At 36.0% G+C, this 24,495-nt stretch overlaps 1 protein-coding gene across 1 annotated transcript in view; it reads left to right on the forward strand.

Annotated features, from left to right (window-relative positions):
- LOC101556715 (probable ATP-dependent RNA helicase DDX60) overlaps nucleotides 1-24,495 on the forward strand; it is a 93,524-nt gene that overhangs the window by 29,575 nt on the left and 39,454 nt on the right. Inside the window, exons 11-23 of the mRNA XM_055139058.1 lie at nucleotides 314-419; nucleotides 913-1,028; nucleotides 3,861-4,018; nucleotides 5,898-6,147; nucleotides 8,627-8,793; nucleotides 10,835-10,993; nucleotides 12,433-12,582; nucleotides 15,558-15,677; nucleotides 17,341-17,436; nucleotides 20,281-20,396; nucleotides 20,827-20,969; nucleotides 21,064-21,173; nucleotides 24,265-24,369. Of these exons, the coding sequence (XP_054995033.1) occupies nucleotides 314-419; nucleotides 913-1,028; nucleotides 3,861-4,018; nucleotides 5,898-6,147; nucleotides 8,627-8,793; nucleotides 10,835-10,993; nucleotides 12,433-12,582; nucleotides 15,558-15,677; nucleotides 17,341-17,436; nucleotides 20,281-20,396; nucleotides 20,827-20,969; nucleotides 21,064-21,173; nucleotides 24,265-24,369 (1,796 nt within the window). The remainder of the gene's footprint in view (nucleotides 1-313; nucleotides 420-912; nucleotides 1,029-3,860; nucleotides 4,019-5,897; nucleotides 6,148-8,626; nucleotides 8,794-10,834; nucleotides 10,994-12,432; nucleotides 12,583-15,557; nucleotides 15,678-17,340; nucleotides 17,437-20,280; nucleotides 20,397-20,826; nucleotides 20,970-21,063; nucleotides 21,174-24,264; nucleotides 24,370-24,495) is intronic.

Below are 24,495 nucleotides of genomic sequence, written 5' to 3' on the forward strand. Positions count from 1 at the left end.
TTAAGAGCTTAATGGCTTCCAAGGCAAGATACAGTAATTTTCACACACTTTTCTCTAGATAAACCATTTGAATCATTTTTAGTGGATTATTCATAATAAGCAATCCAAAATAAATTATTTAGGGTCTTCCTTTGGAAAATACTTGGGTGGTGGTGGGAAAATTTTAAATAATGGTGGTGGGAAGGTGTAATGGGGTGGGACTGGTGTTGGAATATTGAATGTAATAAATTAGTGTGGACAACTTTATAAAAATAAAATTTTAAAAAATAAAAGCTTTTGTATTTGACTTTATGCTATTTTTACTTGTTTACAGAAATCTCTGAGGAGGAGATGCCCAAATTGGGTTTTATTCCGGTGTCATCTGAGTTGATTGATAACTTTGTTGGAGACTTATTGAAAGATTTCCCTTTCCTAAAGAGGTGCGTCCTAAAGTTCCTCAGCAAGTGCTTGTGTAGAATGGATGAATCTCTCATTAAAGATGCTTTGAGACCTTCCTGGAATTAGGTGGTGAGATAGATTCAAAAAACTAAAGTTACTTTACGCTACAACAGTCAAATATAGTATGTTGAATGTAATACATGTTTGAAATACCTAAGGAATAGTATCAAATTTACCAATATACTTTTGAATTATTGCTAGGTAAAATTAACATGTTTCAGTCATAAATTAAAATAACTCCAGCTATATATTTTAAATGAAAGAATGTGTTAATATTTGTTGATGTTGTTAGAGGCACAAAGTTCTAAATTTTTAACAAACTACTCTTTTATCTGATACCTCCTCCCATGTTGTATTACAGAAATAGGGAAGGTGATTATAACTTTTAAAAATATTACTGCAAAATAAAATGTACTATATTATATAAGTAGGCATACAATTTAATATATACTTGTGTTTCTTTTTGTCTCATAGTGATGATCCCATTGTAACATCACTGGTTAAACAAAAGGAATTTGATGAACTGGTGCATTGGCATTCTCACAGACCTCTTAGCGATGATTATGACAGGACAAAGTGTTCAGTTCAAGGTGATTTCTATAATTCTGGTGAAATGAAATCAATTTCACTCTGTACATTTTATAGTGAAAAAATATAATATAAATCACAATTATATTAAAATTATATTAATTGAAAAATTATATAAATATCAAATTATATAAGTATATCAAATATATCAGTACAGGCGGTAATGAAAGGGGCTGGAGAGAGAGTAGAGTATTAGGGGTACTTGTCTTGCCCTAAACTGATTAGGGTTTGATCCCCAGATTTGCATACTAAGTATCCCAACTCCTGCTAGAAATGATCCCTGAGCACAGCAATAGGTCCTGAGCATGACTGGGTTGTGCCCCCCAAAATAAAAAAAGCAAACAAAAATATGGTGATAAAATGTTTACGTTTTCTGACCATCAGGGTTAAGTAGGTGGGTTTGCAAATGTTATGGGAAGCAAGAAAAAGTATTAATTCAGAAAGGAAGATACACAAATAGCTGGTGAATACTTGAAGATGTGCGCAACATCTTTATGCACCAATCAAGCAATGCAAATGAATACCAGGAGGTTTCCCTCTCATATCCATAAAAATGGCTGACGTCAAAGTTAAACATAGCATTTATCTAAAATTTTACAATAAACCAGATAACCTGTGGTGAAAATATAAATAGGAAAGTGGTTACGGTTAAGGACAAAATGGTAGAGTATTTTGATGATGATTAAAAAGTCTTCCATATCTTTTTTTTTATAATTATATCAATTGCTGCAGAGAAGATCTTTAATAAGATACAACATTCATGGTTATTTTAAAATGTGAATTATGTTTTAAAATATTTAAGATTTTAGTAATTGTGGTTAATATTTACAGCATTATCATTAATTTTTTTATTTTATTTATTACAGTTTTTAGTTTTTAGCATGTTAGTTTTAAAAAATATTATTGTGAAGATTTTCTATGTGACTTGATTTCAACATAGTAAAGTTTTCCTCAACTGTGAAACTTTTTCCCAGAATAAGAATCTTTGCTTTTATAAATGAAGTTTTGTTGATTTGTCATTGATTTGTCATACATTTCAGGACTACAGGTTCCCATCTTTGATATGTATAAATCTCACTAGATCTACTGGTGCCTGTTCGAGCAAATTGATGAGCAATGGGATGGCAGTGACAGTGACAGTGACAGATCTACTGCCAAAGTTAGAGCCACCACATAACAAGTGATCTTACTACCCTTTGGCTAAATACCATGTTCTTTCACAGTGCTTGAGAGTTATTTTTGTTGTTTTGCCAGTTCATGTGCTTTAGTTACTATACTACTTATATGAGTATAAACATTTGGTAATTATTTTATACTTCCCAATTTATTTCACTTAACTTAATTTTCTCACTTATTTTTTTCTCTTGTGGTAAGCTATACATACCACAACTTCTTTATCCAGTTACCAGTCTAGATACATTTTGATTAGCTCCCAATTTTTGACTTTTCTGAATAAGATTTTAAGAACTGAGAAGTATAATATTTTTGGAATTACTGTTTTCATATTTCTTGAATTCCTGCCTTTGAGTGGTATTGCTGAATTATATGGTATTTTCATTTTAATTTTTAAATTATTATTTTCCATAGAGACTGCAATTTACATTCCAATTTATAGTATACCAATGTGCCTTTTTCTCCATACCTTAGTCAGTGTTTTTTGTTTCCAGTCTTTTTATTGGGGCCATTTAAAGGAAGAATTTTTCTACCCAGGGATGCAAAAAGTGCAAATGTTCCAGATGGTAATTTTCTGGTATATGCTTCTGGTGCACATGACAAAGATAATTCAATAAATATTATTTGTAACATCATGATATTTGTCTTTAGAGGAAGATTGTAGCACTGTAGCACTGTCATCCAGTTGTTTATCGATTTGCTCGAGCGGGCACCAGTAATGTCTCCATTGTGAGACTTGTTGCCATTTTTGGCATATCAAATACGCCACTGGTAGCTTGCCAGTCTCTGCTGTGCAGGCGGGATACTCTTGGCAGCTTGCCGGGCTCTCCGAGATGGATGGAGGAATCAAACCCGGGTCAGCCTCATGCAAAGCAAACGCCCTACCCGCTGCATTATCGCTCTAGTCTACTACTCGCTTATATAAAAAAATATAAAGTAACTCATATTTATAAAAATATAAATATAAAGTAACTCATAACTCATATTTGGTACATAAACAAATGAACAAATAACAACAAAAAAGAACCTGTTTTAGATTATAACAAGAGAATTGTTATTACCAGAGAGGAATGGAGAAAGGGATGAAAAAATTGGGTAAAAGTGGCCAACTGCATGGTGATGGATAGAATATAGGCTATTATTTTTCTCTTTCCATTTTGGGGCCACATTCAGCTGTACTCAGGGGTCCATGTGGCTCTAGAGATTGAGCCCAGACCTCCTGTGTACCAAGTATGCATTCTATCCTGTTGAGCTATCTCTCCAGACTTTTAGTGGTGAGCATAACAACATGTATGCAGATGTTGACTCTGTGGCAGTACACCTGAACCTGCACATTATGAATCAGTGTCACTTAAACTGAACAAAAACAAAGACACAGCCCAATCCAAAACCTTATGCTGTCCTATTAAGACAGTATAAGCATGTCTTATGCTTATTAAGACAGCATAAAAGGAAGACAATGAAAGAATATTTTGTCATATAATAACCCTAAAAATTGTTCTATTGACCAGGACGAACTTGGTTTAAGATTCTTTAACAGACCAAATTATAATTCTAAACTCAAACATAAAGTGCATGTTTGTCTAGGAGGAAGTAGAAAGTTAGTAAGAATGCTATTGAAAAAAAAACACAGTAGTCTTACATATTCGTCTCTTTTTCAGGAAATTCTAAAGATCCTGACTCTCTTAGGAGTTACCAAAAATATATTGTATTTCAACGACGTTATGGAAGTTCATTAGAATCAGTTCCTTCAAAACTCATTGTAACTGAAACTGCCAAGAAAAAGAATTTGGGGCCACCAAAGAGCAAAAAGGCACATGTAGGTTTTATAAATCTTATCATAATATTTTGCTTTCATTTTTTTGTTAGCTGATGTTTATTCAGTCCCTTTGATAGTTTCTTTCTAGGCTGTAATTTATCCAAGTATATACAGGTACTTTTTGTGCTACTTAGTTGCTAAGAATGCTTAATGTCTACATAAAAGGATGAATAAGGTCATTGATACGTAATCTAATGATATATGAAAAGCATTTCAATTTTTTTAAACTTTGTTTACTAATTTATTGATATACTCATTTAACGGCAATTCATGTGACCTACTTTTAAAAAAATTTTTAATTTATTTATTTTGAATTAGTGAATCACCGTGAGGGTACAGTTATAGGTTTATACATTTTTGTTCTCATGTTTCCCTCATACAAAGTTCGAGAACCCATCCCTTCGCCAGTGCCCATTCTCCACCACTGGAAGCATTTTAATTTTTTACCTGAATTAGAAATATTTTAATATGTTTAATTGAGTTCATTGGAAATGCTTAACTTAAAGCAAGTCAATTGTATTTATGTAATCCATCTATTGACTTATTTTTTGCATTTCATTTCCTTTATTATTACTAACTTATTCACCAAATAAGAACTAAATGTTTGTACATGGGCATATAGAAGTCTCTGTCTTTTAATTTTATTTCTTTTTTGTTTTGTTTTTGACCACACCTGCCAATATCATGAACCCAAAATATTAAAGAGTAGTAGAGGTATGGAGGTATCTGTAGAGAAATGGAAATTATAAAACTAATTTCAGGGAGTATGTCAGGTACCAGTTTATAGATCCTTAAACAAATAATGACCAGATTATTTTTATCTCATTTTATTAATTTTACAGTTTCAAGGATGAATTCTTGGACTTTACACATGTGAGGCATACACCACATTTTGGCCCCAGGATTTATTCTTTATAATCTATTATACTTAGAAATCTAGAAATTATCTCTAGATAAGGTTTATAGTCATTGAACTTAACTGTCATACATTTAAATTTCTCTTTTCTTTTTTTTGGGTCACACCCGGCGATGCACAGGGGTTACTCCTGGATCATGCACTCAGGAATTGCTCCTGGTAGTGCTCAGGAGACCGTATGGGATGCTGGGAATCGAACCTGGGTCGGCTGCGTGCAAGGCAAACACCCTACCTGCTGTGCTATTGCTCCAGCCAATTTTAATTATTTTTTAACGTTTAAAAAAAGGACATCTATCTAATCCTAAAGAATTAAATAGATTCATTTATTTCTCTATTCATTTAATTACCTATCAAAATATCAATGTCATTCTTCGAAGAAATAGAGCAAACATTAATATAGTTTGTATGGGGTCACACACACACACACACACACACACACACACAAAACTCCTGGTTAGCTAAAGCAATTCTGAGATAACGGAACAGAGGGAGGCATAATGACTTCAACTTCAGACTACAATACAAAGCATATTAAACAAAATGGTATTATAGGGGCCTGAGCAATAGTACAGCAGGTAGGAGGTGGGATGTTTGCCTTCCACTCAGTCAACCAGGGTTTGATTCCCAGGACCTCATATGGTCTCCTGAGCCTACCAGGAGTGATTCCTAAGTGCAGAGCCAACAGTAAAACCTGAGTATTGTTGGGTGCAAACAAACAAACAAAACCCCAGAAAAGGCATGTACAGGGATAAAAATAAGCATATGATCAATAAAATACAGAAAAAAAAAATAAAAAAAAAAATAAAAAAAGGACAAACAAATGCTGAAACTTAATTTATGCCTGATCAAGAATGGGATGGTGATAAAAAGAATCAGTATAGATTTTTAAATAGTGCCTGATTGATGAGATATAATATTGGAATTTTTCATCTTTTTCTTATTGCTTTATTCTGTTTTGAGTAGACCAAAGCTGAAATAATTACCAGAGAGAATGAGAAGAGGTTATTTGCCAAGAAAGAACAAAAAGAAGAGCAAAGATGGAATGTTTTATCAGTTTCTATTGAAGAGAGGATGAAGAAGGATTTAAACTCTGGAATACAGAACCTGGAAGATTTTTTGAAATCATGTGAAAGTAATTCAGTGAAATTTCGAGCTGAAATGGCAGGGTTGACCACATGCTTCAGAGAATGGAAAGAGCATTGTAAAGGGGAAGGTATATGTTTTGGTTTTTCTCTTGATAACTTTAAGAATTTATTAAAAATAATTTTGTGTTGGTTTTTGTGTCATACTAAATGTACTCAGGTTGTGCACCCCAGGGACCTTGAGAGACCATATGTGGTTTCAAGATAGAACCTGGGTTGGCCACATGCAAGACAAGAACCCTACCATTCTCAAGCTCTTACAAAAATAGCTAACAGTGAGATGCCAAGATTTGTTTTAGAAGCTTAGATACATTATTTGATTTTATTCTTGCAGAGTTCTTCTAATTATTATTTCTTCTATCTTATTAGTGAGTAACTAAATCTCAAGAAAGAGCCACTCTAGAAAACATACAATTAAAGATAGATTTAAAAATGAGTAATTATAAAGCTGTGGATATTGTTAAGGGATCCAACAAAGATGGTAAGGCACAAGGGAGAATCTGTTGCTCACTTTTTTTTTTAAGTTTTTGGGTCAGACCTGTTGATGCACAGGGGTTACTCCTGGCTCATACACTCAGGAATTATTCCTGGCGGTGCTCGGGGGACCATATGGGATGCTGGGAATTTAACCCGGGTTGGCCACATGCAAGGCAAATGCCCTACCCACTGTGCTATTGCTCCAGCCTTATGTTGCTCAGTTTTGATATTCCAAGCATAAATATTTGGTTAAAACTATCACTATGTCTAATGTCTATCTAGCATGCTGTTTTCTTTGATAAGCCCTGTCAGCTTCCTTTTTCTTTGTTTTACAATTTCTTCAGTAGAAAAGAGAATACTGAGAGTGGAAGACAAAGCATAATGAAATGGGTAGAGGTGTGAAAATAATAAATATAAGAAATGATCACAAGCCAACCCTCTGAACCAACAGTTCTGAATAAACCTTGTGTACCTACTCGTCTTGAGTATTTCCACACTTGAATCCATTTAACACATGGTCAATGGAATCTCTTTTGCTCTAATCTCATTCTGATCATTTCAACCTACTCCCGCAAAGCCTGCCGTTCTCTGTGGATCCCATCATGCTATGAGATATCAGACTTAGCTCGCATATTTTTCTCACCAAATAAGAGATTCCAGTGACCCTGTGTTAAATGGATTCAAGTGTTATTCAAGTTTTCTCATATAACTAAAAAATGCTTTCTTCTAGATACCAGGAGCAAGGGAAGAAGGAAAGCATTTATAGTTCAGTTCTATATTTATCCTTTAAGAAGCTTTACTAGATATCAACTTCTGCTTAGAGACACAGGGAGAGCTGGAATAGTTTGAGTTCCTGAGAACACTGTAGGTCCCAATTATACAAAAGTAAGTAAGGAATGCAGGGTGACATGTACGAAGAAGACAACTAGTAGCATTTGCCACAGACATCTTCATTTTCCATCAGCCAAATTTCTACCTATACACCAAATTTTATTTAATGAAATATCTTTTCATAAGGTTTCTTGACTAATTCAGCTTAGATAACATCTCTATTGGTCACTTTGGACTGGTCACAGGTCGTTCATTGTCATTTTAATTGGACTGAAGTTTCCTTAAGGATAAGATTTCTGGGCTGGAGCACAGCACAGCGGGTAGGGCGTTTGCCTTTTATGTGGCCGAACTGGGTTCGATTCCTCTGCCCCTCTCAGAGAGCTTGGCAAGCTACTGAGAGTAGAGTATCCCGGCCGCATGACAGAGCCTGGCAAGCTACCCGTGGTGTATTCGATAGGCCAAAAACAGTAACAAGTCTCACAGTGGAGACGTTACTAGTGCCTGCTTGAGCAAATCGATGAGCAACGGGATAACAGTGAAACAATGATACAGTAAATCTCTTTTAAGAATCCAGTAGGTGTTTGCTGATATTTGTTGAATAGACAAGATATGTTGTTCAGTACTCTTGAAAATGTTATCAGTATTCTTCCAGTGATCCAATGTTGCGAAGTGGAATCAAGTAACTATGACAATTTAAGTATCAAAAAGAGCAGTGGGGAAAATGAAGCATTTATATGACTGCAAAGAAATGGGAAGGGATTAGTTATCAGTAGGGCAGTTGGATTAAGTGAATTGAAAAGTTCTACTGATTTCAGTAAATCCTATGGTCACTAGTAGGACTCAGAAGTGTTGCTTTAACTGGGTACTTAAAGATACATGAATATTTTTCTTAGAACAAGGCAGGGAAGACCTAAACATAATAGGTGGAGAAAATATTTGTTGTTCACCCAAAATGTATATAATTTTGAGTTTTAGCAGTCTCATTTTCTTTAGGAATCATAAGGGTTTTTTTCCCCCTGTTTTATCAGTATTTAGTTACTTCACAACAATCCGCAGAGATGACAACATGTGTACAATTAAATGTTAATTTAGTTTTCTGTATCCCACAGCTTCCATGAATATTGAGTAACAGCATAAGTATAATTAGGTCAGATTGATCAACTCCCTGACTAATCTTGGATGACCAAAGTATTTTTTTTTTGATGTTTCAATAAGTGAACTTATTGTTTATTTTCTGCCAAGGTAAAATAAAAAAAGATTTAAACATAGCTGTTCAAATGATGAGAAGGATTTACTCTTTGCTGGAAAAATACCCAGAACTTTTGCAAGAGGCAGATCAGAAGCTCATTGCCAGATGCCTTAAATATTTAGGATTTGATGAATTGGCAAGCCTTTTATGTCCACCACAGGTAACATTTTCAAAAAATCTCCATTTTCATAATTATTGAATATATTGCATAAAGTGTTGTGTAAATACCACATTTGTAGTTATTTTACAGAAAATTACTCAACACTTATAGTTACTTGTAATCCAGCTGTCAGACTTGCAATAATCTAGATTTAGAAAGCTTGTCACCTGTTTACCTGAAAAACTGATTAAATGTTTGATAACCTCAGTACATTCTTTTTTTTTAAATTTTATTTTATTGAATCACCATGTGGAAAGTTACAAAGTTCTCAGGCTTATGTCTCAGTTATACAATATTCAAACACCCATCCCTTCACCAGTGCCCATATTCCACCACCAAAAACCCCAGTATACCTCCCGCCCCCGCCCCCCACCCCCAACTGCATAACTGATGAATTTCACTTCATTTTCTCTTTACCTTGATTACATTCCATATTTCAGCACAAAACTCACTATTGTTGTTGGAGTTTTCCCCCAAGAAAGACAGCCCTACTACCAAGGAAGCATTTGATAATTAGTTTCCCATTGCTGAGAATGAAGAGCTATGTAGTCCCACTGCTCCAAGTACATAACTTTTTTTTTTCTTATCCCCCTTCACGTGCCTCATAATATGTTGGACGCCACGCCGCGTTTCTCCCCGAAAATGGGAAACAACCGGGAAAGAGGGATATTTTCTCTTCTCGGCTGGGGTGGGGCTGTGGCTTAGTTCACAGTCTAAAGAAATGGCTGCTACTTTAATTACCTTCAATATTTCAACAAAAAACTCACAGTTTTGAGTTTTCCCCCAAAGTCAGACCTGCTAAAAAAGGAACCGTTTCACATTGCTTACAATTAAGAGATGTTAAGTTGCAGCGGCTGCGCGGTTTTGGAATTCTGTATAAAGTCCAGGGAAAATTCTGCCAGAAATTGAATAGCCCAGCTCACAGTCCCAGTGCATTGATGTAAGAAGCCCCTTTGGGTGCCAAAATGGGTTAGAAGACCTCTGGAATCAAAGTCTTTAGGAGCAGAGGGTCCCTACCTCAGTACATTCTTATAATTGATCTTGTACTAAATTCTAGCAAAAGAATTTAAAGATATTATATTGTGTTGCTTGGTTATCTTGCAATATATCCTATTTTGGCTACAAAAAACCATAATGTTATTTGCAAGTGTTTTTTTCTCTCCTCAAAGTTATTATTTTTTATTTATTTATTTATTTTTTATTGAATCATCATGTGGAAAATTACAATGCTTTCAGGCTTAAGTCTCAGTTATACAATACTGAAACAACCATCCTTTCACTAGTCCCCATATTCCACCACCAAAAAAAACCCAATATACCTCCCATCCCCCCACCCTGTAACTGATAAATTTCACTTTACTTTCTCTTTACTTTGGTTACATTCAGTATTTCAACAAAAAATCACTATTATTGTTAGGAGTTCCCCAGTAGAGTCAGACCTGCTGTGAAGAGATATGAGGTTTTGAATTTCTGTATTTTAGCAACTAAGTCCAGGGAAATTTCTTCCAGAAATTGGATCATCGCAAGCTTGTATCTCTCATTAGTGGTTCTCATAATATGGCAGTCACCATGCCCTTCACCACCACCCTTTTTCCCTCAGCAAGGGAAAGGCGAGAGAGAAAAACCTTTCCCCTCCTGGGCAGGCATGGGGCTGCGGCTTATTTCTCAGTCTGGAGACATTCTGCAAGGAGCTGCCTGTACCAAAAGTAGTTTAGCTGCCCTCAGGGATCATGCCATGCTCGTGCAGCTGCGGTGAGGCTGTATATGTGCGGCCCCCGGGATCACATCTCGGTGGAGTCAAAGTTATTTTTTATTGTAGTTTCTAATATGAAAGTTTCAGATGTACACCATTAAAAGCCAATATGTGCTATCTCCTAATTTATTCATAGTTAAGGTGAATGAGGTAGTAAAAGATTTTAATAAATATCATAAAATTTAAAATATGGTAAAATTCTTTCTCATAAAATTGTAGTAGAATTTTAATTATTTTAATGATGTAACTTAGAATTCCTTTTAATGTAAACTTTTAAAAATAACATAGGTTACAGGAGATGACATAAAGAAAGAGAAAAAGAGTAAATATTCAGTTGGCATTGAACCAGTTCGGTTTCAACTACAACACATGGGTCATTATTTGATTAGAAATGAAAGAAAAGATCCAGATCCTAGAGTCCAGAATTTTATTCCTGACACATGGCAGGTAAGATGCAAATGAAACAAAAAGTTGCATTCTATTATTAAGTATGCTCTCTAAGCCTCTCATTGTTATAGCTCTATGTATTATGTCTGTCATAAATTTATTGAGTCATAACAAAATTACTTGTCATCAAAAATGCAAAAATGTAGCCATTTTTCCTGTGAAAAGAAAGTGAAAATTTTACTTCATCTATTTTTAATTTGTAAACTATTTTCTTAGAGGTGCTTTGATGGATTGGCACCCATCCATTTTTGAAGGTTGCTACCCACTTATATCATTGTAAAGTATTTTCCAAGAATTCTGAACCAAAGCATTTCTTTCAGATAAAAGTAGGTGCACGGAGATATTTGGGCAATTTAAACTGTGTAGAAACTTTTAAAAAATGATGCTCTGTGCTAGATAAAAAGATGCATGTATTTTTATTTTAAAATATAAGTTTATAATAAATGGATAACGATGACTATAAAGTTTGGAATGAGTCATACATTTCTGCATAAATTAACCTAATAAATTTATCAGTAAATTCAGTGTTTACATATAAAAGTAAACTTTCCTGGGTTTAATTTACTAGATTTAATTTTCCTATGTTGGTGATGGTCAGGGTTCTTTAGAAAAAGATTCCTGTTTTAGGGTCATGGATGTGACTCAACAGTAGAATAATGCATGCCTTTCGTGTGTGAGATCTTGGGTTTGATCCTTAGCATGGCAAAAAAAAAAGAAAAAGAAAAAGAAAATCGTTTGCAGGCTTAGGAGATTCAATTCCTTCAATGAAGGACACAAGTCAGTCGAGGTCTGTCCATCTATCCCCACACTGTGATTTTCCTGAGTATACTTCATTCTGTGGTGTGGCTGAGAGTAGACCAAGAGATAAGAGCATATGGAGACTGGGATTTTGGTGTGGGGTTTTCATCTTCTGCCCATCCTACAGGTAATGAGTCTTTGCCTGGTCATCATTTTGATGAAAAAAAGCATAACGAAATCAGTAAAATTCTTCATATTTTCCAAAACAAGTAGTGGCATACTTCTATATTGAAAGAATTAGTAGAAAGTATTAATGAGAAATAGGCAATCATTGATTTTTTTCCATCTAAGCCATTTTTTCACAACCACAGAAATATATATTATTGTAGGAATTTAATTCGTCAAAGCCATTCTACTCTTATTGACAACTAGGGGAAAAACGGTCACAGGTGGAAGATATCTTATTCAGACTCTTTTTTTTGTGCCCTAAAACCAAACTTCAAATGCTCCAAATGCTGAAAAATATTTCTTCTCCCCTCTCCCCACCCCAATGAAATCCATTCTTGGTATTTTTTTTCAATATGTCTCTGTGTTTCCAAATTTTAGTCATTCCATTGATATTATACCAAAAGTGCATTGGTATGTTTGTTTTGGTAACGTGCTGCTTACATTCTTGTCACATGTGATATTCAACCCTGCAGCGAGAGCTCCTGGATATTGTGGATAATAATGAGTCAGCAGTAATTGTTGCTCCAACATCCTCAGGAAAAACCTATGCTTCCTACTACTGCATGGAAAAAGTGTTGAAGGAGAGCGACGAAGGCGTGGTTGTGTATGTTGCACCGACCAAGGTAGCATTCAAGCAACTGTCATTTTCTTTCGCTCTTTAATCATGTATGTGGTTTCATAATGAATCCCTTTCATTCATGTATGTGATGTATTTTCTGGTTCTGAGAGTTATGCTTGTCATAGAATATTGAATTAGTTAAAGGTATTCACCATTGTGATTTTATGTGTTTTGAAATGATTACCACAGTAAGCATAGTTACTGTCCATCCAACTCATTTTCTTGTGTGGAAGACTTTTAAGGTCTATTCTCTTGGGCTTGAGAAATTGTATAGAGGAGTTAAGATGCTTGCTACTGACCCACCCTCGTTTGATCCCTGGTACCACTGATCCCGTGAGCATCACAGGGTACAGTCCTGAATTACCTCAACCCTGCAACCTGTCCAGCCTTGAACCACTGGATCTGGTACAGGTAATCCCTGGTCCCGCAGGGCATGAGCCTTGCTGTATTCCACATCTTTGGGTCCTCATGTTAAACCACTATCTGCCTGGTAGAGCAGAATCACCAAGTTCCTGAGAACCACTTGTGAGAATCCCTCCTCCACTGAAGTCTACTGTCCTAGCAGCCTTTAAACAAATAATAAACTTTGGTTGCCATGCAGGTTTATCATGTCTGGATTTTATGCCTTTTGAAATTTTCCCTGCCCCCACCCTTTTACTCCTTTTCTTTGCACAGTGGATCTGACATCCACTAATATACTCCCTTTTATCTTTTTTTTTTACATTCTTAAAATTTTTTTTATTAGTTTATTTTTAATTAGAGAGTCATCGTGAGGGTACAGTTACAGATCCATACATCTTTGTGCTCATGTTTCCCCCATACAAAGTTCAATAACCCATCCCTTCACCAGTGCCCATTCTCCACCACCAGTAAACCCAACATCCCTCCCCCCTCCCCAGTCCCGTCTCCCCCCACCCCACCCTGCCACTATGGCAGGGAATTTTAGTTCTAGAAACTATAATAGCATATTCTCTAGAATCACTATGAGGAGAAAGTCTGGTCATTCCTCATTCTGCTTGGAATGAAAGAAGCACCCACATTTAGTGGGCAATGTTGAGTTACTAACAACCTAATGTTGCCTTGGCAGTTAGTGGAATGTGTGTAATCTACTCTTAGATACCAGGAACTCTCCTGCCCTTAAGACAGGCTGTTTTCCATCTTTCCATTATATTCAATACTGTGTAATTTGGAACTTAAAAATAGAAAGTGTAATCTTTGTCATTTAGCAGAAAGTTTCATATATAATAAGTGTCTACTTCTAAGGAAAATTTACTTGGAATTTTATAAATTTCAGATTAAAAGGAAATCAAAGCTCAGAAAGATAGTTCATGCTTAGCATGTGTGAATTTGTCTTCTCAGCACCTCATGGCCCCAAAACACTGCTGGACATGGTTCTGGTGACCCCAAACACCATGACACCCAGCAGCAACACATCACCTGCCCACATGCCTGTCAGACTGTCAGTACGGGTGTCTAGGGGTGAGCTCCAGGCCCCCTCTCCACTGAGGGCCCTACAGGGTAATGAATGCAGACTCCAATTTGGCTTCTAGGAGAATGTGTATTGAGCGATTTGTGGTCAACCTCGGATCCCAAAATGGTGCAGAAGATATGTTGAAATGATTATTTAATATTTGTACCTTTTATTGTTTTACAATTTCCATGCTTAGTATGCCCAATTGGCCCTAGTCATCTATGTCCATAGACCCCTTCGGCCATCTGGGTGATGCACAAGTGTAGGACAGCTGTGACATTCCTCACATGGCTTTTCTTCCCAAGTAAGTTCACAGCTTTTTTCTAAAGCTTTCTCTTCAAGGTATTCAGTGACTTTTAAATATTATTTTTTAAAAAGTTTTGTGTTTTGGGGGCCACACCTAGCTCTGTGCTCAGGAGCCACTCATAGTGGTGCTTAGGGATTGTATGTTATGCAAGGGATCAAACGGGTTGGCAAAGTCAAGGCAATCAATTCAACTGCTTTTTTTGGGTCACACCCAGCAATGTACAGAGGTTACTCCTGGCTCTTGCACCCAGGAATTAATCCTGGCAGTGCTTGGGGGACCGTATGGGATGCTGGGAATCAAACCTGGGTCGACCACATGCAAGTCAAGTGCCCTACCTGCTGTGCTATCGCTCCAGCCCCAATTCAACTTTTTTTTTTCCTTTTTGGGTCACACCCAGCGATGCACAGGGGTTACTCCTGGCTTTGCACTCAGGAATTACTCCTGGTGGTGCTTGGGGGACCATATGTGATGCTGGGATTCGAACCCGGGTCGGCCACGTGCAAGGCAAAGGTCCTACCCGCTGTGCTATTGCTCCAGCCCCAATTCAACTGTTTTTATGTTATGTGTTTATCAGTGGATTTCTATGTGTAATTTTCATGATTAATTACACATCCCTGAGAAAATTATAATATGAGTAGATGTACTAGATGTATTAGGTATATTGGAGTAGATGTATTTTTTATTAGAGTAGATGGTTGTATGGAAAGTGTTGTTAAGATGTCTGCACTCAGACGTAGCAGGATATATATATATATATATACATATGCATACAGTATATATACATATGTATATGTTTATATACACATATATAATCTATATACATAATATGTTAGAGAAGATGTATGTTGTATTGGAGTAGGTGGGTGTATTTAAATTGTTAAGATTTCTGCACTCATTTATATATATACATATGGATGTATACATATGTATATATTTTTAAATGTTTTGGGGGTCACATCTGGCTGTGCTCATGGCTTACTCTTAACTCTGCTTAGGGATCTCTCCTGGCAGGGCTTAGGGGACCATAGGTAGCTTCTGGGATTGAACTGGGTTGACTGTGTGCAAGGTAAGTGCTTACCCACTGTACTTTCTTTGCTACTCTGGACATATTTTTGGAGTTCCTATTCCTGTTTTTCTCTGAGATTTCATCTATATTGACCTCATTATGTCAGTAATGGGAATCTCTTTCTTTGTCAACTAGGCCCTGGTTAATCAAGTGGCAGCAACTGTTTTCCATCGCTTTACCAAAAATCTGCCAAGTGGTGAAGTTCTATGTGGTGTCTTTACAAGGGATTACCGTCATGATGCCCTAAATTGTCAGGTAAGATTATATTAATTAATATGTTGATCATTAAATAAAATAAAATATACATATATCACTAGAAGTACTTAGCAAAATAAGTTATAACAGTAACTTTCTTTGCAAAAGGTGAAATTGTTTTAGAGAAAATCTAATATTGTAACATTTCAAGGAAAGAGAAATTGCTCTCATCCTTATGGCCACTTAAATATTAATTTCATATTTCTGTTATAATTCATTATAATATCTTAGCATATAGGTTGATTTTCTTGGCTTTTGGGGTCACATCCAGTGATGTAAAGGGGGTACTCTTGGCTCTGCACTCAGGAATTACTCCTGGCAAGTGCCCTATCTGTTGAACTATTGCTCTAGTCCCAGCATATACATTGATTTTAAATAACCTAAAGACCAAAATTTGTGAAAATATTAACAACACTAGTTTCTACTGCAAATTACATTTTCTTGACAAGTATGTACATAGTTCGGATGGCTATCTGATGGCTTGCTAGCCTGGCAAGTTCCCCATGGCGTATTCATATGCCAAGAACAGTAACAATGATGGGTCTAAGTCCCTTGACCCTGAAGAGCCTCTAATGCGGCACCATTGGGAAGGACAAGTAAAGAGAGGCTGCTAAAATCTCAGGGCTAGGACGAATGGAAACATTACTGGGCCTGCTCGAGCATATCGATGATCAACGGGATGACAGTGATACACTGATGTACATACTTACTTGTGATTTCAAGACTGCTACATAATAGACTACCTTATATTATGCAAATATTAAAAAATTTTCCTTCTAGAACCACAGATTAAATTAAAAACAGGCAAGAGGTGGGGAGCGGGCCAAGCCAGAATGACTAGAGCACATGCTTTGCTTGCAGGAGGCTTGGGTTTGATCCCTGCCACCATGTTGTTCCCTGAGCCTGGAACCAAAAGTAGACCTTCAGCACTGCAAGGTGTTGCCTCCTAACCAAACCGAACCAAATCAAAAAACACCAAGAAGAAAACGACCAGAAAACGTTATTGATTGTCACAGAGGTGCACTGTCCACATTATAGATTTGTTGTCCATGATGAGTATGGTTTAGACAAATGCCTCTCATCAGTTCCCTCTGTTCTAATTCCATAGACCTTGTGTAAGATCTGCCTTACACAATGTTTCAGATCTCTGCCAATGATGTCTAAATTTTGGCCATATTGTCTCCATGTGGAGACAATTCTGTAGTCATTATTTACTTCAAAATTCTGAACCAATTTGGTCAATTTTAACAGGTTTGTATTTGAAGCAGAGCTTGTTCTTTTACCAAATTTTACTATTTGTAGTAATTGATAAGCTTTGTAAACCTTTCTCTTTTTTTTGCACCTAAGCAAGTATCTCAGAGTCAGATATTTTAGGAACCAAATCTTTGACAATGGACTGTATCTTTTTTTACTTTCAATACTCATAAGTAAGAATTTTAATTTACATCCTGTACGTTACCATTTGATCTTTATGGGAAAAATTTCAATATCTAAGATTAAAACTAGCACATCCTGAATTTCAGGAAAAATTTCTAGAAGCAGGTAACCATGTTCTGGTTATCAGCAGGTACATTTAGGATTCCTAACTGCTTCTTCCATAGTTTTGCAATGATGTTTTAATGTGATAAGTACTCCAAAATTCATTCACACATTATTATTATAGGTACTTATTACAGTGCCTGCCTGCCTTGAAATTCTGCTTCTGGCTCCTCATCGCCAAAATTGGGCCAAAAGAATCAGATATGTTATATTTGATGAGGTAGGTTTGTTAATATTTCTTTGAGTTGATTTCTTAGTTGTATTGTGTAATAATGATCTTTAGGACCCCTGCCCCTTTCTGTGGAGCTCAGGTTGAGACACTTTCTGAATATTTCTAGTGTGTGACACAGTTTGGCTGTATTTTCTTGCTGTGATTTAGTCAGCTTTATCAGTGCAGCCTGAGAAATTCTGTCTAGAGCCTGCTATGGTGACTATTGTTTCAAAGGAAAAAACACTGAACCACCATGTCCAGGTTTCTTTTAATAGAGATTTCCAATTCTATTTTTTTAAAATTCATGATTGGATTTCACTCAAATAGAGTTTCAATACTGATCCCTCCAACCAGTGTCCACTTCCCTCTCCCAATTCCTATGCCACCCCACCTCTTTTCTTTCCCATTGACCAGTCTTCCTCTATGGGGGGGTCCTTTTTTTAAAAAAAATAAGGTTTTGCACTGTGCTTTATAGTACTGTTGCTGATAGGGTTCATACATAACGCTTCATTGCCTTTCAGCACTATCTCCCACTACTGGTTGAACACTTCGCTCTATCATAGTCCCTGCCTCCTCCCCATTGTATTTCCCAGCCATCATCCCACCTCCAACCAAGTGGCATGTTTCCTCCCATAGACCAGTTTTCATGTTGTTTGTCAAACTCCAATTTTTGATTTTGATAAGACAAAACAAACCATCATGGCATCAGTATTTTTAGGCCGAGATGTCAAAATCCAGTCTTTGATTTCTAAGCAAAGAATTTTAGGCTCCAACAATGATGTCAAGTAGTCAAGTAGGTAAATTATTTGTCAGTTATAATCTGAATAAAATGCTATATTTAAGATAGCAATTCAAGAAGAATATTTTCCAAAGCTATGTATGAGGAACACTATAAATATTAGTAACCCAGACCTAGTAGCTTATTCTTAGGCTTAAAGGGAAAGAAAGTCAAGGAAGAAATCATTGAGATTAAAGAGGAGATCTTAATCAGGAGGATTAATTTGGCCTGTGATAATTAGTTGAGGCAGAGTTTCCTAAAGGAAAACAAATGGAACCAAGGAACCAAGATCTCCTTTTCTTTTTTTCTCTGCTTTTCTGATTTCTTGCCAGGTTTTATAATGAATTGTTCCTTTGGAGGTAGAGAACATGGTTCCCTTTGAAGTGATCTACAGTTTTGTTTCCCTGGGCAAGTGAGTGGGATGAGAAACTATTAATAAAGATGCTAGGGACAAATAAAAGATATTTTCAAATTGTATGGCAAATTTACTAAGTGTATTTATTCAAAGATATTTGAGCATCCTAAAAGAACACATTTTTTTCTAAGGAATTGTTAATTTAAAGAAAAATACAAGGCAGTATTTAACATTTCTGTTATAAACTTGAAGATACTGTTTTGGTTTTGATCTGTTTTAGATTGATTTATTTGATTTAATTTTGGTTAATCTGTACTTATTGCAATCCCAAGGCCTTAAATTTTTTCGTTAAAGAAAAAGCCAACAATATTGTCATATATAACCGTCAATTTTACTTTAATCTCAAAATTTTGAATCAGAATTATTTTGACCCTCCCCACCTCAAGTTTATATAAAAGTGAAATGAAAATATTTTGAAGACTGATGTCTATTTTTCTAGAGTATAAAAAATATTCTTAATACAAAAGCTAATTTAGCATAGTGGTATATTATCTGACTTGAACAGAATGAACTTAACAATGGAAATTTTGAAAAAGAAAGAATTAACTCTGGTAATAAGTCCTTTACAGTTATTCTAAATATTTAATCTATTTTAGAATCATATATTTGATGGGGACCACATTTGAATTCATTTCTGTAATTGTAGTTCTATTTGCTTTGTTTGATCCAAAGACATTCTCTCTGCAATATTTAAAGAGTGCTTCCTCAGAGCCAAGCACTTTCAGTAACTTCATACTTTATATAGATGAGGCTCTGGCTTTGAACCCCTGCACTGTGGAATAAAGTCATTAGAGTATTTTAATACAGAGAGTAACATGTCAATATATGTGAATACTCCAGGGCCCAGAAAAGTTGTTTTTCAGAAACAAAGGCTAGTATGTTTCAAACAGATTGGAAGCAAATGGGATAAAATAGTCTGAGATTAAGGTACAGAGGAATGTATGAATCAAAGTATGATTCATACATACTACATACCTACATACTCTGTTAAGGAATGTATATTTTGTTCTACTTGCAATGAGAGGATATTGAATACATTTAATTAAGGGACATGCCATGATCTAATTTTTCTTATAGTCATATAATTTTTGTTATGATGTGAAGGATGTAAAAGTCAGGAAGATAGATTGTATAGGTAGGGTAGTCATCAGAATGTTATTGTGATGGTGTCACCAATGCCCTCAGCTAACCATGCTTATGGTGACTTGATTGAGAGCAGAAAGAAGAAATGTATAGATTTGATAGACCTGTTTAGAAGTTAGAGGAATTTTTGAAAGATCGGTAACACAGATTAAAAAATTTGTATATTGGACTGGAGAGATAGTACAGCAGGTAAGATGATTGCCTTGAACGTTGATGACCTAATTTTATTTGATCCCTGCCTATCTGATCTCTGGGGCACCACCCAGGAATGATCTCTGAGCACAGAGCAAGGAGTAATGTTTAAGCATAACTGGGTGTGTTCTCAAATCTAATAATATAAAATTTATGTATCAGGATTTCCTAAGACCCAAGTTAGCCAGTTCGTTATACAGATAACATGGTAGTTTAAAGGCAACGGAAGACTATAGGTCTGAAGACTCAGGCTTCCATGATTGATGTTTATTAACCATTTTTAAATCAGATTTTCAGTGATGGTTTCACACGTCCTCCTTAACAGGTCCATTGCCTTGGTGGAGAAATTGGAGCGGAAGTCTGGGAGCATCTCCTTGTCATGATCCGTTGTCCCTTTTTGGCACTTTCTGCTACCATAAGTAACCCTGAACATCTCACTGAGTAAGCATTAGGTTCCAGCTTGACGGAATATTTAGATATTTTGAATATTTAAGTTTTATATTTGATTCTCTAAAGTCCCACCTTAAAAAATAGCACTGTAGCACTGTCGTTCCATTGTTCATCAATTTGCTCAATCAGGCACTGGTAACGTCTCCATTGTGAGACTTGTTGTTACTGTTTTTGGCATATTGAATAAGCCACAGGTAGCTTGCCAGGCTCTGCTGTGTGGGTGGGATACTCTCGGTAGCTTGCTGGGCTCTGTGAGAGGGATGGGGGAATCAAATCTGGGTCAGCCTCGTACAAGGCTAACGCCCTAACTGCTGTGCTATTGCTCCAGTCCAACTTTTAAATTGAATGCTGTTTCTTTATTTACTATCACAGGAAGTAGTTCTGTGTTCTGCTAAATGATATGTCATTTCTATTTTTTAAGGTGGCTACGCTCAGTAAAATTGTACTGGAAACAAGTAGACAGAATGGTGGAAAAAGGGACCATTTCTAAAAAATGTACTGGCTCACGTGCCAATTCTCACAAAGACAATGTGCGAGTGCGACAGTCATATAATGTTAAACTTGGTATGTTTGCTATATTCACTGGAATTTTAACTTTTACTTTAAGATGAATCCATCACATGTCCATTGATTTGAAAATTATTCTTTTCATTTTTAGTTATTTATGGAGAGAGATATAATGATTTAGAAAAGCATATTTGTTCAATAAAAGATGGTGACTTTTGTTTTGATCATTTTCATCCTTGTGCTGCAATAACAACAGATCATGTGAGTGATACTTTAGTCATATTTGTCCTGAATAGCAAGTTATTAGCATATATAATTATAAGAATTACAGAATGGGAATTTTATCAGATACTTTTAATTAGTTGATCTTTGTCTTTATATTTTGATTTAACTAATCTTTATTTTAAAAGTAGCAAGAATAAGCTTATAGCTACAATGGGTTTCCAGTAGTTCCTGAATCCATAAAACTTAAAAACTGTGAGATATTTAATTATTTATATCCAGCAGTGCTCAGAGCTTACTCCTGGTTCGGAACTCAGTGAACTCTTGGAAGACTTGGGGGTCCCAAGGATTGAACTCAGGTTGACTACATGCAAGGCAAATGCACTCCCTGCTATACTATTGCTTTGGGACCCAGGGGAATATCTCAACCAGAATTACTTTGGTTAATTTAATTCATTCTTTGATGTTATTTTTGCCCATTTTATTAAGTCTGTCTGTCCAATTCAGTCACAAAGTCCTGAGAGCAGCTACAAACATTCTGTAACCTCCCACTTTTCTCTAACAAATGAATCCCAATATAATTGTTGGGCATTGAGTAAAAAGTTGTAGAAGTATTAAGAAGAATTCATTTGAAACATAAGATGAATGGGTAAATATTTCTTGATTATTCTTGCCTGGTACTTTTCTTTTCTCATTCCATTCCTAGGAATGACCTTTTAAATGATATCAAGTGATAATTAGTCAATAGCCGGTCTCTTTTCATTCATGATCTGGTATTCTAAATTATGCTGCTTAATTAAAACTTTTTGAATCTGATTATGGTCTTGCCAAATATTTAGAGGTTTTCCTGTGGACATGACTTGACTGCACTGCTTCTTCACGGGATTTGCAAGGTCTTTCATGACCTGGCTCCAAGTGAAAAAGACACTTTTACTTAACCATGTTAAGTATCTTACTGAGAAACCCATCATCATCATCATCATCATCCCGCTGATCGTCCATTTTGTTCAGCGGTCTCAATAATGTCTCCATTCGTCCTAGCCCTGAGATTTTAGAAGCCTCTCTTTACTCATCCTTTCCAATGGTGCCACTTTGGAGGCTCTTTCAGAGTCAGGGGAATGAGACCCATCATTGTTACTGGTTTTGGAATATGAATATGCCACGGGGAGTTTGCCAGGCTCTCCCATGTGAGCAGGAAACTCTGGTAGCTTGCCAGGTTCTCCGCGAGAAAGAACTAGGCTATAAGATGTCTTCTGGAAGCTTGGTTTTATTGTCTTTAGATGTTGACTGTTGATGGGATTACACAGCACCAGGAGCAGTTTCCGGGTGTGACCGCCTGGCCACTGGAAAATGGAGGATCTGGGTGGAAGAGGCCCAGTCCCGATCTGAGCGGGCTTGGAGATCTCAGTCCCAGGTCCCACACACCTGGGTTTTTCTGCTGATTCCTTCATGTGTGAGGCTTATCTGAATGTATGGAGAGGGGCCTTGAGCATGACTGTGGCTGGGTTTGGGAGGTCTTTGGCTGCTGGGGCTCTGTTCAGGGCGGGGAGGGAAACTCAACCCACCCCTTCCGAGGGGCTTCTGTGAAGACAGCCAGTCGGGGGGGTGGGGGGGGCAAGAGACTCATATGACTTAAATTGTTCCTAGATTATATCATCCTAAATGCTAAATGTCAGTTGTTAAAATACTGCAAATACTGTTTACAAAAGTTATTCTGTAAATTTCTAATGTGAAATGCCTTTAAAATCATTTGGTGATTTCCTTAGCCACGAATAATCTTTGTCCAGAACATCTTATCTGGTTAAATAAATATCATGAGGCTAAAGTTTTTTTTATGCTTGTTGTCTTTATCTTACTGAAATATGCCCTTGAACAGAGATTTTGTGTCTTCATTGTTCCTAGGAAGCTGCTATGTATATAAGAGGAGTTAAACAAATGCATGCATAAAAATAAATATATCTAGTACATAAGTGTTTGCAATAAAAATAGCCAACCTTACCCACACATAACTTGATATTTTTAAGTTTGACATATTTTGTCTCTTTTAGCTGTCCTAATGCTTCTAAAATGGATATCTTATTAATACTCAATTTTGCAATGTGGTAGATGAGGCATAAAGAATGAATTAATGCACTTTTGCATCCCACAAAGGGATGGTCTAGCTAGGACCACAGAATTCTAAATGATCTCTTGAAAGATGCCTAAATGAGAAGCAGTTTACAGTCTCTGAGTTATGATTTAATGCCTCATAATATTGGCAATTATCTTTCCTTCTTTGGGGAGGGGGAAATACCCCGTTGTGCTTAGAGTCTACTCGTAACGGTGCTCAGTGGTCTCTGTTGGAGGTGATCGTGTGCTTTGAGATTAATTTTCTAAAACACTGTATTATGGAAGTTTCTCACTTTTGTGGCAATGATCCATTGCAAACTCTGAATAAAAGTAATAGAACAACAATGAAAATACCTTTCTCCCCACAGCTGCTTTTTATTTTAAAGAATCTCTGTTAGAATGGCATAGACTGTGGTTTCATATGTAGTTGATGTACTGAAATAGTGGTAGAAAGTAGTAGAAAACACTTTAATGCAGACAGTTTCAGAACAGGGATTTTTATGTTGACACTTTAATAACCTTGTGGAAAAACAAATGAATGGTTCCCATATTTTGAAGGAAGTGCCAACTCAGTGACCCAGGAGAGAGGCTTCTTAGAATGTTTTAAAAGAGATCTCAGAGAATTAATTTTGTAGATCATTTTTAGAATTTAAGCAAGACACATTTGTAATTAAGTCAACTACATGTTTAGCTGCAGGATGGAGACTGTTGTACCTTGTCTGAAATAAGCCCATAAATCTTTTAGCTTTCAACTACATTGATTTGAATTGTAGAGGGGACAGTTCACAGGGAATTAACTCAATTAAAAGATCTTAAGAAACAATACAAAAGTTTGGTGGACTTTATTTTTCTGTCTTAGCTAATCAGAACTAGTATTTTGTTCTCATTAAATACTTTTCAATGTTTGAATATTTTAGTTTAGTGATATTTGTAGTATCATTAGGTTCATAATACTATGAAGCAAAGGATAGAACATAAGATATATAGAATATTAAACATTTCAATTTTATTTTAAATATAGATTGAAATGCATGGATTCCCTTCTGATCTTACCCTTTCACCTCGAGAAGGCATTCAGCTTTATGATGCTATGTTTGAGTCCTGGAGAGATTGGCCAAGGGCACAGGTAAATAATTAAAAGGGAACTAATTGAAATTACTACTATTAAGGTGGATGAAACTAATATATTATAACTTCTGGTCATTTGAATCTTTTATAATTTTTCTTAGATGTTCTTTTTTCTAACTTTTTG

The sequence above is a fragment of the Sorex araneus genome, chromosome 1 (genome assembly GCF_027595985.1).
Source record: "Sorex araneus isolate mSorAra2 chromosome 1, mSorAra2.pri, whole genome shotgun sequence".
Taxonomy (NCBI): domain Eukaryota; kingdom Metazoa; phylum Chordata; class Mammalia; order Eulipotyphla; family Soricidae; genus Sorex; species Sorex araneus.